A 13,857-nucleotide genomic window follows, 5' to 3' on the forward strand; every position below is an offset into this window, starting at 1 on the left:
TCTGAAGAAGGGTCTCGACCCGAAACGTCACCCATTCCTTCTCTCCCAAGATGCTGCCCGACCTGCTGAGTTACTCCAGCATTTTGTGAATAAACCCCTTGAGAGATATTGCAAACTCACACTTGCATTCACCTCAGTGAGTGATTGGCTTTATCGCGGCTTATTGTGAGAAAAATGGTTCTCAGTGGTGCCTTATTATCACAGTGAAATTATTTTCTTATGTGCTGTAAAGTATTGCCATACCAAAGCACATTCCCCGATTAGCAAATTGTACAGAACAAGGGATGTTCAACGAGATCTGGGTGTCCTAGTGCATCAGTCACTGAAAGGAAGCATGCAGGTACAGCAGGCAGTGAAGAAAGCCAATGGAATGTTGGCCTTCATAACAAGAGGAGTTGAGTATAGGAGCAAAGAGGTCCTTCTGCAGTTGTACAGGGCCCTAGTGAGACCGCACCTGGAGTACTGTGTGCAGTTTTGGTCTCCAAATTTGAGGAAGGATATTCTTGCTATTGAGGGCGTGCAGCGTAGGTTCACTAGGTTAATTCCCGGAATGGCGGGACTGTCGTTTGTTGAAAGGCTGGAGCAATTAGACTTGTATACACTGGAATTTAGAAGGATGAGGGGGGATCTTATTGAAACATATAAGACAATTAGGGGATTGGACACATTAGAGGCAGGAAACATGTTCCCAATGTTGGGGGAGTCCAGAACAAGGGGCCACACACAGTTTAAGAATAAGGGGTCGGCCATTTAGAACGGAGATGAGGAAGAACTTTTTCAGTCAGAGAGTGGTGAAGGTGTGGAATTCTCTGCCTCAGAAGGCAGTGGAGGCCAGTTCGTTGGATGCTTTCAAGATAGAGAGCTGGATAGAGCTCTTAAGGATAGCGGAGTGAGGGGGTATGGGGAGAAGGCAGGAACGGGGTACTGATTGAGAGTGATCAGCCATGATCGCGTTGAATGGCGGTGCGTACAGGCTCGAAGGGCTGAATGGCCTCCTCCTGCACCTATTGTCTATAAGGGGCAGCGGTAGAGTTGCTGACAAAGACCCGGGTTCGATCCTGACCACGGATGCTGCCTCTATAGAGCTTGCACGTTCTTCCACGTGGGTTTTCTCCTGGTGCTCCGGTTTCCTCCCACACCCCAATCACGCACAGGTTTGTAGGCTGATTGGTGTGCGTGGGATAGTGTTAGAGAGCAGGGATCGCCGGTCGGTGGGACCAAGGTCCTATTTCTGCACTCCCTCCTCACCGCCCCTCCCTCCCTCCCTCCCTCCCTCCTCACCCCCCCTCCCTCCCTCCCTCCTCACCGCCCCTCCCTCCCTCCCTCTCTCCCTCCCTCCCTCCCTCCCTCCCTCCCTCCCTCCCTCCCTCCCTCCCTCCCTCCCTCCCTCCCTCCCTCCCTCCCTTCCACAGTGTGGCGTTCCCTCCTCACTGCCCCTCCCTCCCTCCCCTTCCCTCCCTCCCTCCTCACCCCCCTCCCTCCCTCCCTCCTCACCCCCCTCCCTCCCTCCCTCCTCACCTCCCTCCCTCCCTCCCTCCCTCCCTCCCTTTCTCCTCACCCCCCTCCCTCCCTCCCTCCCTCCCTCCCTCCCTCCCTCCTCACCCCCCTCCCTCCCTCCTCACTGCCCCTCCCTCCCTCCCCACCGCCCCTCCCTCCCTCCCTCCCTCCCACAGCGTGGCCCTCCCTCCTCACCCCTCCTCCCAAAGGAAAGACATAAATTGTGCGCCACAGATTCATCGCCAAACTGCCCGGTGGGTATTAGTTTCAGTGGGTGGAGTCGCTTGCAACTGAAACTCTCACCTCGGTTCATTCACTCTCCCATTCTGTGCAGACTGATCGAGAATCCTTTGCTTCGCCTGAAGATGAGAGTGAACTGTGTGGCCATTCTTAGTGCATTCGTTTCGATCGTAGATGTCCTAGCCAGCAACCATAGTGGTAAGTTGCTTATTTGCCAAAACAATACGACCGCTGACAGGCAACATTGGTTATCTTGTTACAATGGCAAGGGGTGGGATGTATTAGGCAGCAAGTGAACAGTAAGTTCTTGAAGTTGACGTGTTGGATGCAGGAGAAATGGGCAGGAGTAAAGACCTGAGCGACTTTGACAAGGGCCAAATTGTTCTGGCCAGACGACTGGGTCAGAGCATCACTGAAAGGGCAAGTGCTCCCGGTCGGTCAGCAGTGGTGAGTACCGGCCGACAGTGGTCCGAGGAGGGACAAACCACAAACCGGCGACAGGCAGGGTGTTGGGCGCCCAAGGCTCATCGATGCGCGAGGGGCAACGAAGGCTATCCCGTCCGGTCCGAGCCGACAGAAGGTCGACTGTGGCACAAGTCACAGAGAATGTTAATGGTGGTCACGGGAGGAATGTGTCACAATACTGCGTGCTGCGTATGGGGCTGCACACGGAGGACCAACAGCATATTAGGCAGGTGGGCGTAATGTTTTGGCTCATCAGGTCATAATGTTTTGGCTGATCGGTGTATATCTCTATCACTGTCTATATCGCTCCTTTCCCCTGACTTCGTAACAAGAGGAGTTGAGTATAGGAGCAAAGAGGTCCTTCTACAGTTGTACCGGGCCCTGGTGAGACCGCACCTGGAGTACTGTGTGCAGTTTTGGTCTCCAAATTTGAGGAAGGATATTCTTGCTATGGAGGGCGTGCAGCATAGGTTCACTAGGTTGATTCCCGGAATGGCGGGACTGTCGTATGTTGAAAGGCTGGAGCGATTGGGCTCGTATACACTGGAATTTAGAAGGATGAGGGGGGATCTTATTGAAACATATAAGATAATTAGGGGATTGGACACATTAGAGGCAAGAAACATGTTCCCAATGTTGGGGGAGTCCAGAACAAGGGGCCACAGTTTAAGAATAAGGGGTCGGCCATTTAGAACGGAGATGAGGAAGAACTTTTTCAGTCAGAGAGTGGTGAAGGTGTGGAATTCTCTGCCTCAGAAGGCAGTGGAGGCCAGTTCGTTGGATGCTTTCAAGAGAGAGCTGGATAGAGCTCTTAAGGATAGCGGAGTGAGGGGGTATGGGGAGAAGGCAGGAACGGGGTACTGATTGAGAATGATCAGCCATGATCGCATTGAATGGCAGTGCTGGCTCGAAGGGCCAAATGGCCTCCTCCTGCACCTATTGTCTATTGTGTATTGACTCTCAGTCTGAAGAAGGGTCTCGACCCGATAATTCACCTATTTCCTCTCTCCAGAGATGCTGCCTGACCCGCTGAGTCGCTCCAGCTTTTTGTGCCTACCTTCGGTTTAATCCACCAACCTACATATTATCCAAATCATTTAGGCTTCACAATGCTAAGCAAGGAAAGTTTCCACCTTGCCCTAAGGGCATCCGTTTACTCAATCAACAGCCGATTAAGTACTGAAAGTGTAAGCAAATTACTGCAGATGCTGGTACAAATCGAAGGTATTTATTCACAAAAGTGCTGGAGTAACTCAGCAGGTCTGGCAGCATCTCGGGAGAGAAGGAATGGGTGACGTTTCGGGTCGAGACCCTTCTTCAGACTGATGGGTGATGTTTCAGGTCGAGACCCTTCTCTCGACCCGAAACGTCACCCATTCCTTCTCTCCTGAGATGCTGCCTGACCTGCTGAGTTACTCCAGCATTTTGTGAATAAATACCTTCGATTAACAGGTATGTAGGTTAATTGGCTGGGTAGATGTAAAAAAAAATTGTCCCTAGTGGGTGTAGGATAGTGTTAATGGGGATCACTGGGCGGCACGGACTTGGAGGGCCGAAAAGGCCTGTTTCCGGCTGTATATATATGATATGATATGATATGATAAGTACCGACGAACACAAAATGCTGGAGTAACTCAATAGACAATAGGTGCAGGAGGAGGCCATTCAGCCCTTCGAGCCAGCACCACCATTCAATGTGATCATGGCTGATCATTCTCAATCAGTACCCCGTTCCTGCCCTCCCCCCATACCCCCTGACTCCGCTATCATTAAGAGCTCTATCTAGCTCTCTCTTGAAAGCATCCAGAGAATTGGCCCCCACTGCCTTCTGAGGCAGAGAATTCCACAGATTCACAACTCTCTGAGTGATAACGTTTTTCCTCATCTCCGTTCTAAATGGCCGACCCCTTATTCTTAAACTGTGACCCCCTGGTTCTGGACTCCCCCAACATTGGGAACATGTTTCCTGCCTCTAACGTGTCCAACCCCTTAATAATCTTATATGTTTCAATAAGATCCCCTCTCATCCATCTAAATTCCAGTGTATACAAGCCTAGTCGCTCCAGTCTATCAACATAAGACAGTCCCGCCATTCCGGGAATTAACCTGGTGAACCTACGCTGCACTCCCTCAATAGCAAGAATGTCCTTCCTCAAATTTGGAGACCAAAACTGCACACAGTACTCCAGGTGCTGTCTCACCAGGGCCCTGTACAATTGCAGAAGGACCTCTTTGCTCCTGTACTCAACTCCTCTTGTCATGAAGGCCAACATACCATTGGCTTTCTTCACTGCCTGCTGTACCTGCATGCTTACTTTCAGTAGCTCACCCCGGCCACTCCCTCTTCTCCCATCGGGCCAGAGGTACAGAAGTGTGGAGACGCACACCTCCAGATTCAGGGACAGTTTTTTCCCGGCTGTTATCAGGCAACTGAACCATCCTACCACATCCAGAGAGCAGTGCTGAACTACTATCTACCTCATCGGGGGACCCTCAGACAATGGCTTTCCACCAGGTGGCGCTGCGATGGGAGCCTCGCCTACCGTCTGTCTGTCCCTTTCATTTTTTTGTTGTTATTTTTTGGTGAGTTTTTAAAGTCTGTGTTAATGTTCTCTGGTTTGTTTTGTGTGGGGGGTTGGAGGAGGGGAAAACTTGTTCTCAATCTCTTCCCTTGCCGGAGTTGCGATTGTTTTCCCGGTCGTATCTCCGGTCGCTCTGCGGCCTAACATCGTGGAGCTGGCGGCCTTGCTCGGGGACTGGCTTTGAGCCCCATCGCGGGGCCCATCGGAGCCTGGGATCCCTCGCCTGGGATCGACGCACCAACCGCGGCCTGCCGACTTCACCATCGAGGAGCTTTCCATCACAGTGAGAAATGAGGAGGAGTCACTGTATTTTGTGTGCCCTGTTGCTTTTTATTGTTACGACCGTACGGCAAATGGAATTCCTCGAGTGTTGCAAAACATACTTGGCTAATAAAGTATGATTATGATCATGAATTGCCTTGTACTAAATGTTTATTCACAAAATGCTGGAGTAACTCAGCGGGTCAGGCAGCATCTCAGGAGAGAAGGAATGGGTGACGTTTCCAGTCATAGAAACATAGAAAATAGGTGCAGGAGTAGGCCATTCGGCCCTTCGAGCCTGTACGCACCGCCATTCAATATGATCATGGCTGATCATCCAACTCAGTATCCCGTACCTGCCTTCTCTCCATACCCCCTGATCCCTTTAGCCACCCATCTAACTGGAAACTATACACTGGAATTTAGAAGGATGAGAGGGGATCTTATCGAAACGTTTAAGATTATTAAGGGGTTGGACACGTTAGAGGCAGGAAACATGTTCCCAACGTTGGGGGAGTCCAGAACTAGGGGCCACAGTTTAAGAATAAGGGATAGGCCATTTAGAACAGAGATGAGGAAAAACTTTTTTAGTCAGAGAGTTGTGAATCTGTGGAATTCTCTGCCTCAGAGGGCAGTGGAGGCCAATTCTCTGAATACATTCAAGAGAGAGCTAGATAGAGCTCTTAAGGATAGCGGAGTCAGTGGGTATGGGGAGAAGGCAGGAACGGGGTACTGATTGAGAATGATCAGCCATGATCACATTGAATGGCGGTGCTGGCTCGAAGGGCCGAATGGCCTACTCCTGCACCTATTGTCTATTGTCTATTAACTCCCTCTTAAATATAGCCAATGAACTGGCCTCAACTACCTTCTGTGGCAGAGAATTCCACAGATTCACCACTCTCTGTGTGAAAAAAAACTTTCTCATCTCGGTCCTAAAAGACTTCCCCCTTATCCTTAAGCTGTGACCCCTGGTTCTGGACTCCCCCAACATCGGGAACAATCTTCCCGCATCTAGCCTCTCCAACCCCTTAAGAAATTTGTAAGTTTCTATAAGATCCCCCCTCAATCTTCTAAATTCCAGCGAGTACAAGCCCAGTCTATCCAGTCTTTCCTGATATGAAAGTCCTGCGATCCCAGGGATCAATCTGGTGAACCTTCTCTGTACTCCCTCTATGGCAAGAATGTCTTTCCTCAGATTAGGAGACCAAAACTGTACGCAATACTCCAGGTGTGGTCTCACCAAGGCCCTGTACAACTGCAGCAGAACCTCCCTGCTCCTATACTCAAATCCTCTCGCTATGAATGCCAGCATACCATTGGCTTTCTTCACTGCCTGCTGCACCTTTACTTTGAAATGCAGGCTTGAAACTGGTAATTTTGTGTGTACATTTTTGTTGTACGCCTCACGCAAGACTTCCCCCTTATCCTTAAACTGTGACCCCTTGTTCTGGACTTCCCCAACAAAGAGACCCTTCTTCAGTTATTCACGTTTCTTATTGTACTGAATGTTAATTCCTTACCATGTATCTGTGCACTGTGAATGGCTCGATTGTAATCATGCATTGTCTTTCCGCTAGTTAGTTGCTGGTTGGCACGTAACAGAAGCTTTTCACTGTACCTCGGTACACGCGACCGTTTACATAGAAAACATAGAAACATAGAAACATAGAAAATAGGTGCAGGAGTAGGCCATTCGGCCCTTCGAGCCTGTACGCACAGCCATTCAATATGATCATGGCTGATCATCCAGCTCAGTATCCCGTACCTGCCTTCTCTCCATACCCCCTGATCCCTTTAGCCACAAGGGCCACATCTAACTCCCTCTTAAATATAGCCAATGAACTGGCCTCAACTACCTTCTGTGGCAGAGAATTCCACAGACTCACCACTCTCTGTGTGAAGAAATGTTTTCTCATCTCGGTCCTAAAAGACTTCCCCCTTATCCTTAAGTTGTGACCCCTGGTTCTGGACTCCCCCAACATCGGGAACAATCTTCCCGCATCTAGCCTCTCCAACCCCTTAAGAATTTTATATGTTTCTATAAGATCCCCCCTCAATCTTCTAAATTCCAGTGAGTACAAGCCCAGTCTATCCAGTCTTTCCTCATATGAAAGTCCCGCCATCCCAGGGATCAATCTGGTGAACCTTCTCTGTACTCCCTCTAAGGCAAGAACGTCTTTCCTCAGGTTAGGGGACCAAAACTGCACACAATACTCCAGGTGCGGTCTCACCAATGCCCTGTACAACTGCAGCAGAACCTCCCTGCTCCTAAACTCAAATCCTCTTGCTATGAATGCCAACATACCATTCGCTTTCTTCACTGCCTGCTGCACCTGCATGCTTGCTTTCAATGACTGGAGCTTTCAATTACAAACGGAGCTCGTAAACTAACCAGATTGGGTTTGCTTTGTATCGTTGCAGGGCTACATGTCATGCACCAGTTCTGTGGCTGCAGCCAGCGCGGTCAGCGAACAGTCGTGACTTGGGTGGACAGCTTCGATGAGAGAGACCATCCTGTACTACCAGCTGGACAACAAGTCATTCGTTGCCACCCAGCCTCACGCCCAGATCCCTGGTGGACGACCGCAACGCCAACCTCAAATTCGTGGAGTCTGTGCCCCAACTGGTCTCCAGCCTCTGTGACAGAATCAAGCGCCTCGTTCTCCTAACCAACGTCACCCAAGAAAGGAGAGGTCAGTCAGTGTCCTCAGCTCACTGGGTCATCAGTGATAGGAGCAGAAGTAGGCCATTCGGCCCATCAAGTCCACTCTGCCTTCCAGTTCATGGCTGGTCTATCTCTCCCTTCCAACCCCACTCTCCTGCCTTCTCCCCCGTAACATATATATATCTGTATACTAAAACTCATGTATGTTTGTTTGTTTGTTCCTGAACTAGAACCAAAACGGTACACGATAGCGCGACAATTTTAGGCCCACCTTCTTACCGTCGTCTCTTCGGTGCTAATGGAAGAAGTTTCATTGAAATCGATGTTATATTTTTCAAGTTATTCACATTTTAAAGTTTAAATCTATCTCCTAGGGAGGGGGGGGGGGGGGAGGGGGGGAGGATTAGGGGGGTTGAGGGGAATGGAGTGGTAGGGGACGGGGTGGGGGAGGGGTGGAAGGGGGAGGGGTGGAAGAGGGGAGGGGGTGAATGGAGCAGGAGGGGGAGGAAGGGGCAGGGGGGAAAGGAGAGGGTGCTGCACCAATGCCGCAAGGTTCGGTGCTGGGACCCCCAGCTATTTACCATATACATTAATGACTTAGACGAAGGGATTAAAAGTACCATTAGCAAATTTGCAGATGATACTAAGCTGGGGGGCAGTGTGAGCTGTGAGGAAGATGCAATAAGGCTGCAGGGTGACTTGGACAGGTTGTGTGAGTGGGCGGATACATGGCAGATGCAGTTTAATGTGGATAAGTGTGAGGTTATTCACTTTGGAAGTAAGAATAGAAAGGCAGATTATTATCTGAATGGTGTCAAGTTAGGAGGAGGGGGAGTTCAACGAGATCTGGGTGTCCTAGTGCATCAGTCACTGAAAGGAAGCATGCAGGTACAGCAGGCAGTGAAGAAAGCCAATGGCATGTTGGCCTTCAATAACAAGAGGAGTTGAGTATAGGAGCAAAGAGGTCCTTCTACAGTTGTACCGGGCCCTGGTGAGACCGCACCTGGAGTACTGTGTGCAGTTTTGGTCTCCAAATTTGAGGAAGGATGTTTTTGCTATGGAGGGCGTGCAGCGTAGGTTCACTAGGTTAATTCCCGGAATGGCGGGACTGTCGTATGTTGAAAGGCTGGAGCGATTGGGCTTGTATACACTGGAATATAGAAGGATGAGGGGGGATCTTATTGAAACATATAAGATAATTAGGGGATTGGACACATTAGAGGCAGGAAACATGTTCCCAATGTTGGGGGAGTCCAGAACAAGGGGCCACAGTTTAAGAATAAGGGGGAGGCCATTTAGAACGGAGATGAGGAAGAACTTTTTCAGTCAGAGAGTGGTGAATCTGTGGAATTCTCTGCCTCAGAAGGCAGTGGAGGCCAGTTCGTTGGATGCTTTCAAGAGAGAGCTGGATAGAGCTCTTAAGGATAGCGAGTGAGGGGGTATGGGGAGAAGGCAGGAACGGGGTACTGATTGAGAGTGATCAGCCATGATCGCATTGAATGGCGGTGCTGGCTCGAAGGGCTGAATGGCCTACTCCTGCACCTATTGTCTATTGTCTATAATGCAGGAGAGGTTTGGCCAAACGGGTCCACTTGGTCTAGTTTCTATATATATCTGATCCCAGGAATGAGTGGGTTAACGTACGATGAGCGTTTGTGGCACTGGGCCCTGTACTCGCTGGAGTTTAGAAGAACGAGGGGGGACCTCATTGAAACGTCCACAGAAACAGTGAGCGGCCTGGATAGAGTGGATGTGGAGAGGATTGTTTCCACTAGTGGGAGAGTCTAGGACCAGAGGGCACAGCCTCAGAATTAAAGGACGTTCCTTTAGTGTGGAGATGAGGAGGGATTTCTATAGCCAATTTTGGCTGGTCTATCTCTCCCTCCTAACCCCATTCTCCTGCTTCTCCCCATATCCCCTGACACCCGCACTAATCAAGAATCTATCTATCTCTGCCTTAAAAATATCCACTGACTTAATAGACAATAGACAATAGGTGCAGGAGTAGGCCATTCAGCCCTTCGAACCAGCACCGCCATTCAATGCGATCATGGCTGATCACTCTCAATCAGTACCCCGTTCCTGCCTTCTCCCCATACCCCCTCACTCCGCTATCCTTAAGAACTCCAGCTCTCTCTTGAAAGCATCCAACAAACTGGCCCTCCACTGCCTTCTCAGGCAGAGAATTCCACACCTTCACCACTCTCTGACTGAAAAAAAATCTTCCTCATCTCCGTTCTAAATGGCCGACCCCTTATTCTTAAACTGTGGCCCCTTGTTCTGGACTCCCCCAACATTGGGAACATGTTTCCTGCCTCTAATGTGTCCAATCCCCTTGTAACGAACACTAGGGTTGCGCTAAGAGGTTGCTTGGGGTTCCGGGAGAAATCCCCCCTCCCCCACGCGCCCTGGAAGTCTCCCCGAAAATGTGGCGCCTAGGCTGGCCAAGGCAGCCAATCTCGACCTCATCGGGACTTCCACGGCCGATCGGCGGGTTGAATTTGCAACCTGCGGCCGGGGCCTCTTGAACTCCAGCCCAGCTGGAGCCAGCACAGGAGAGGTGGTGGTGGTGTTGTGGTCAGGGCACTGCAGCTGAAACTCACCAGGCTGGAGTCAGGAGTTCAAACCCCAGTAAGGCCAAAAGGGAACTTCAAATTGGGATCATTATTTACTCTCAGATTACTCAATCAAATCACTCAAAGGTATTTATTCACAAAATGCTGGAGTAACTCAGCAGGTCAGGGGGATTCTGTGTAAAATTGGAAATGAATATCTGCATTGAATGTGTAGCCTCCGGAAATGTCGGATGGAGGTGTTGCAAAGAAGATGTTTTATAGGGCAGCACGGTGGCGCAGCGGTAGAGTTGCTGCCTTACAGCGAATGCAGCGCCGGAGACTCAGGTTCGATCCTGACTACGGGTGCTGCACTGTAAGGAGTTTGTACGTTCTCCCCGTGACCTGCGTGGGTTTTCTCCGAGATCTTCGGTTTCCTCCCACACTCCAAAGACGTACAGGTATGTAGGTTCATTGGCTGGGTAAATGTTTTTTTTTTAAATTGTCCCTAGTGGGTGTAGGATAGTGTCAATGTGCGGGGATCGCTGGGCGGCACGGACTTGGTGGGCCGAAAAGGCCTGTTTCCGGCTGTATATATATGAAATATATGAAATATGAAATATCTATCCCCATTGCTGAGCGACTTCCTTGCCGGCTGGATAAACCAGCAAAGCCCTGGAACCAAGAGTGCCAGAAAATCAGTGGTGGGACTGTAATGAGTAAATATTACATTCAAGTGCAAGATTATAGAACTAAACTAGACCAAGTGTACCCGTTGGGCCCAAACCTCTCCTGCATTGGTCCAGCACCCTCTCCTCCCTCCTCCCCTCCCTCCCCCCTTCCCCCTCCCCTTCCCTCCTCCCCTCCCTCAACACCCCCTCCCCCCCCCCCCCCCACTCCATCCTTCTCAACTCCCTCCTTCCCTAGGAGATAGGTTTAAACTTTAAAATGTGAATAACTTTAAAAATCTAACACCGATTTCAATGAAACTTCTTCCATTAGCACCAAAGGGAGGACGGTGAGCAAGGTGGGCCTAAAATTGTCGCGCGATCGTGGACCGTTTTGGCTGTAGTTCGGGAACAAACAAACAAACAAACGAGAGTTTTAGTAAATAGATTAATTAAGACAGGGTTAAAATATAAAACACAGCAGAAAAGCCAATTACCACCTTTTTGGGCTGATTATAAATTAATGTGCGAATTTACTTCAAAATGTTATTAGTGCACAGTGATATATTCACATTATTTTGTAATGTTTGTTTTTATAGAAACATAGAAACATAGAAAATAGGTGCAGGAGTAGGCCATTCGGCCCTTCGAGCCTGTACGCACCACCATTCAATACGATCATGGCTGATCATCCAACTCAGTATCCCGTACCTGTTCAGTCAGAGAGTGGTGAAGGTGTGGAATACTCTGCCTCAGAAGGCAGTGGAGGCCAGTTCGTTGGATGCTTTCAAGAGAGAGCTGGATAGAGCTCTTAAGGATAGCGGAGTGAGGGGGTATGGGGAGAAGGCAGGAACGGGGTACTGATTGAGAGTGATCAGCCATGATCGCATTGAATGGTGGTGCTGGCTCGAAGGGCTGAATGGCCTACTCCTGCACCTATTGTCTATTGTCTATTGTCTATTCTCTCCATACCCCCTGATCCCTTTAGCCACAAGGGCCACATCTAACTCCCTCTTAAATATAGCCAATGAACTGGCCTCAACTACCTTCTGTGGCAGAGAATTCCACAGATTCACCACTCTCTGTGTGAAAAAAAACATTCTCATCTCGGTCCTAAAAGACTCCCCCCTTATCCTTAAACTGTGACCCCTTGTTCTGGACTTCCCCAACATCGGGAACAATCTTCCTGCATCTAGCCTGTCCAACCCCTTAAGAATTTTGTACGTTTCTATAAGATCCCCCCTCAATCTTCTAAATTCCAGCGAGTACAAGCCGAGTCTATCCAGTCTTTCTTCATATGAAAGTCCTGCCATCCCAGGGAATCAATCTGGTGAACCTTCTCTGTACACCCTCTATGGCAAGAATGTCTTTCCTCAGATTAGGGGACCAAAACTGTACCCAATACTCCAGGTGTGGTCTCACCAATGCCCTGTACAACTGCAGCAGAACCTCCCTGCTCCTATACTCAAATCCTCTCGCTTTGAATGCCAACATACCATTGGCTTTCTTCACTGCCTGCTGCACCTTTACTTTGAAATGCAGGCTTGAAACCGGTAATTTTGTGTGTAAATGTTTGTTGTACGCCTCACGCAAACACTCGGATCTTTTCCCCTTTTTATTTAACCTCACCCACATGCGTGGACGTTAAAAACTCACCAAAAATAACAAACAAAGGACGAGAAGGACAGACCGACTGTTGGCGAGGCTGCCGTCGCTGATGGCGCCACCCGGTGGTACAAGCTGTTTTCTACCTGTACCTCGTTCTTCCATGTTTGTGCAGCTCCATCCAACACCAGGGCTTACACCCAGAGGAAACTAGGCCAGGATTACCTGGTGTGCTGGGCGAGAGGATTCTTTCCCCGTGACGTTAACGTGAGCTGGGTCAGAAACGGAGAGGTGGTGGAGATGGGGCAGGAGACGGTGGACGTCGTCCCTGAAAGCGACGGGACTTACCAAGTCAGGAGCGTACGCCCACTAAATGAAGATGGCGGAAAGTACGTCTGTCAAGTGGAACACGAGGCGGTCAATGGGAAGCTCTTCATACCTCTGGGTAAGAGAGACAATTCGTGAAAAGATCACTCACAGCGATAGACACAAAGTGCTGGAGTAGCTCCAGAATACAGAAACAGGGATGTCATGCTGAGTGAAGGTAGACACAAAAAAAAAGCTGGAGTAACTCAGTGGGACGGGCAGCTTCTCTGGAGAGAAGGAATGGGGGACGTTTCGGGCCGAGACCCTTCTTCAGACAGTCAGGGGAAAGGTAAACCAGAGAAGGTTCACCAGATTGATTCCTGGGATGGCAGGACTTTCATATGAAGAAAGACTGGATAGACTCGGCTTGTACTCGCTGGAATTTAGAAGATTGAGGGGGGATCTTATTGAAACTTACAAAATTCTTAAGGGGTTTGTACAGGCTAGATGCAGGAAGATTGTTCCCGATGTTGGGGAAGTCCAGAACAAGGGGTCACAGTTTAAGGATAAGGGGGAAGTCTTTTAGGACCGAGTCTTTTTTCACAGAGAGAGTGGTGAATCTGTGGAATTCTCTGCCACAGAAGGTAGTTGAGGCCAGTTCATTGGCTATATTTAAGAGGGAGTTAGATGTGGCCCTTGTGGCTAAAGGGATCAGGGGGTACGGAGAGAAGGCAGGTACGGGATACTGAGTTGGATGATCAGCCATGATCATATTGAATGGCGGTGCGTACAGGCTCGAAGGGCCGAATGGCCTACTCCTGCACCTATTTTCTATGTTTCTATGAAACGAGAGATATAGACAGTGGTGGAGAGATATAGAACAAATGAAATAAAGATATGCAAAAATGTAACGATGATAAAGGAAACAGGCCATTGTTAGCTGTTTGCTGGATGAGAACGAGAAGCTGGTGCGACTTAGGTGGGGAGAAAATAGAAAATAGGTGCAGGAGTAG

General features: G+C 49.5%; 1 protein-coding gene across 3 annotated transcripts in view; it reads left to right on the plus strand.

Annotated features, from left to right (window-relative positions):
- The window catches only part of LOC144611028 (DLA class II histocompatibility antigen, DR-1 beta chain-like), a 63,187-nt gene extending 50,341 nt beyond the window's left edge, over positions 1 to 12,846 (plus strand). For 2 of the 3 annotated variants that reach the window (XM_078430107.1, XM_078430108.1), the window contains 2 exons: positions 7,470 to 7,741; positions 12,714 to 12,846. In XM_078430107.1, the coding sequence (XP_078286233.1) occupies positions 7,470 to 7,717 (248 nt within the window). In that variant the 3' untranslated portion in view covers positions 7,718 to 7,741; positions 12,714 to 12,846. Of the gene's footprint in view, positions 1 to 1,831; positions 1,933 to 7,469; positions 7,742 to 12,713 lie in introns of those variants that run through there. The other variant, XM_078430113.1, reaches the window with a different exon arrangement.
- Positions 12,847 to 13,857: the final 1,011 nt, after the last annotated feature.

The sequence above is a fragment of the Rhinoraja longicauda genome, chromosome 39 (genome assembly GCF_053455715.1).
Source record: "Rhinoraja longicauda isolate Sanriku21f chromosome 39, sRhiLon1.1, whole genome shotgun sequence".
Taxonomy (NCBI): domain Eukaryota; kingdom Metazoa; phylum Chordata; class Chondrichthyes; order Rajiformes; family Arhynchobatidae; genus Rhinoraja; species Rhinoraja longicauda.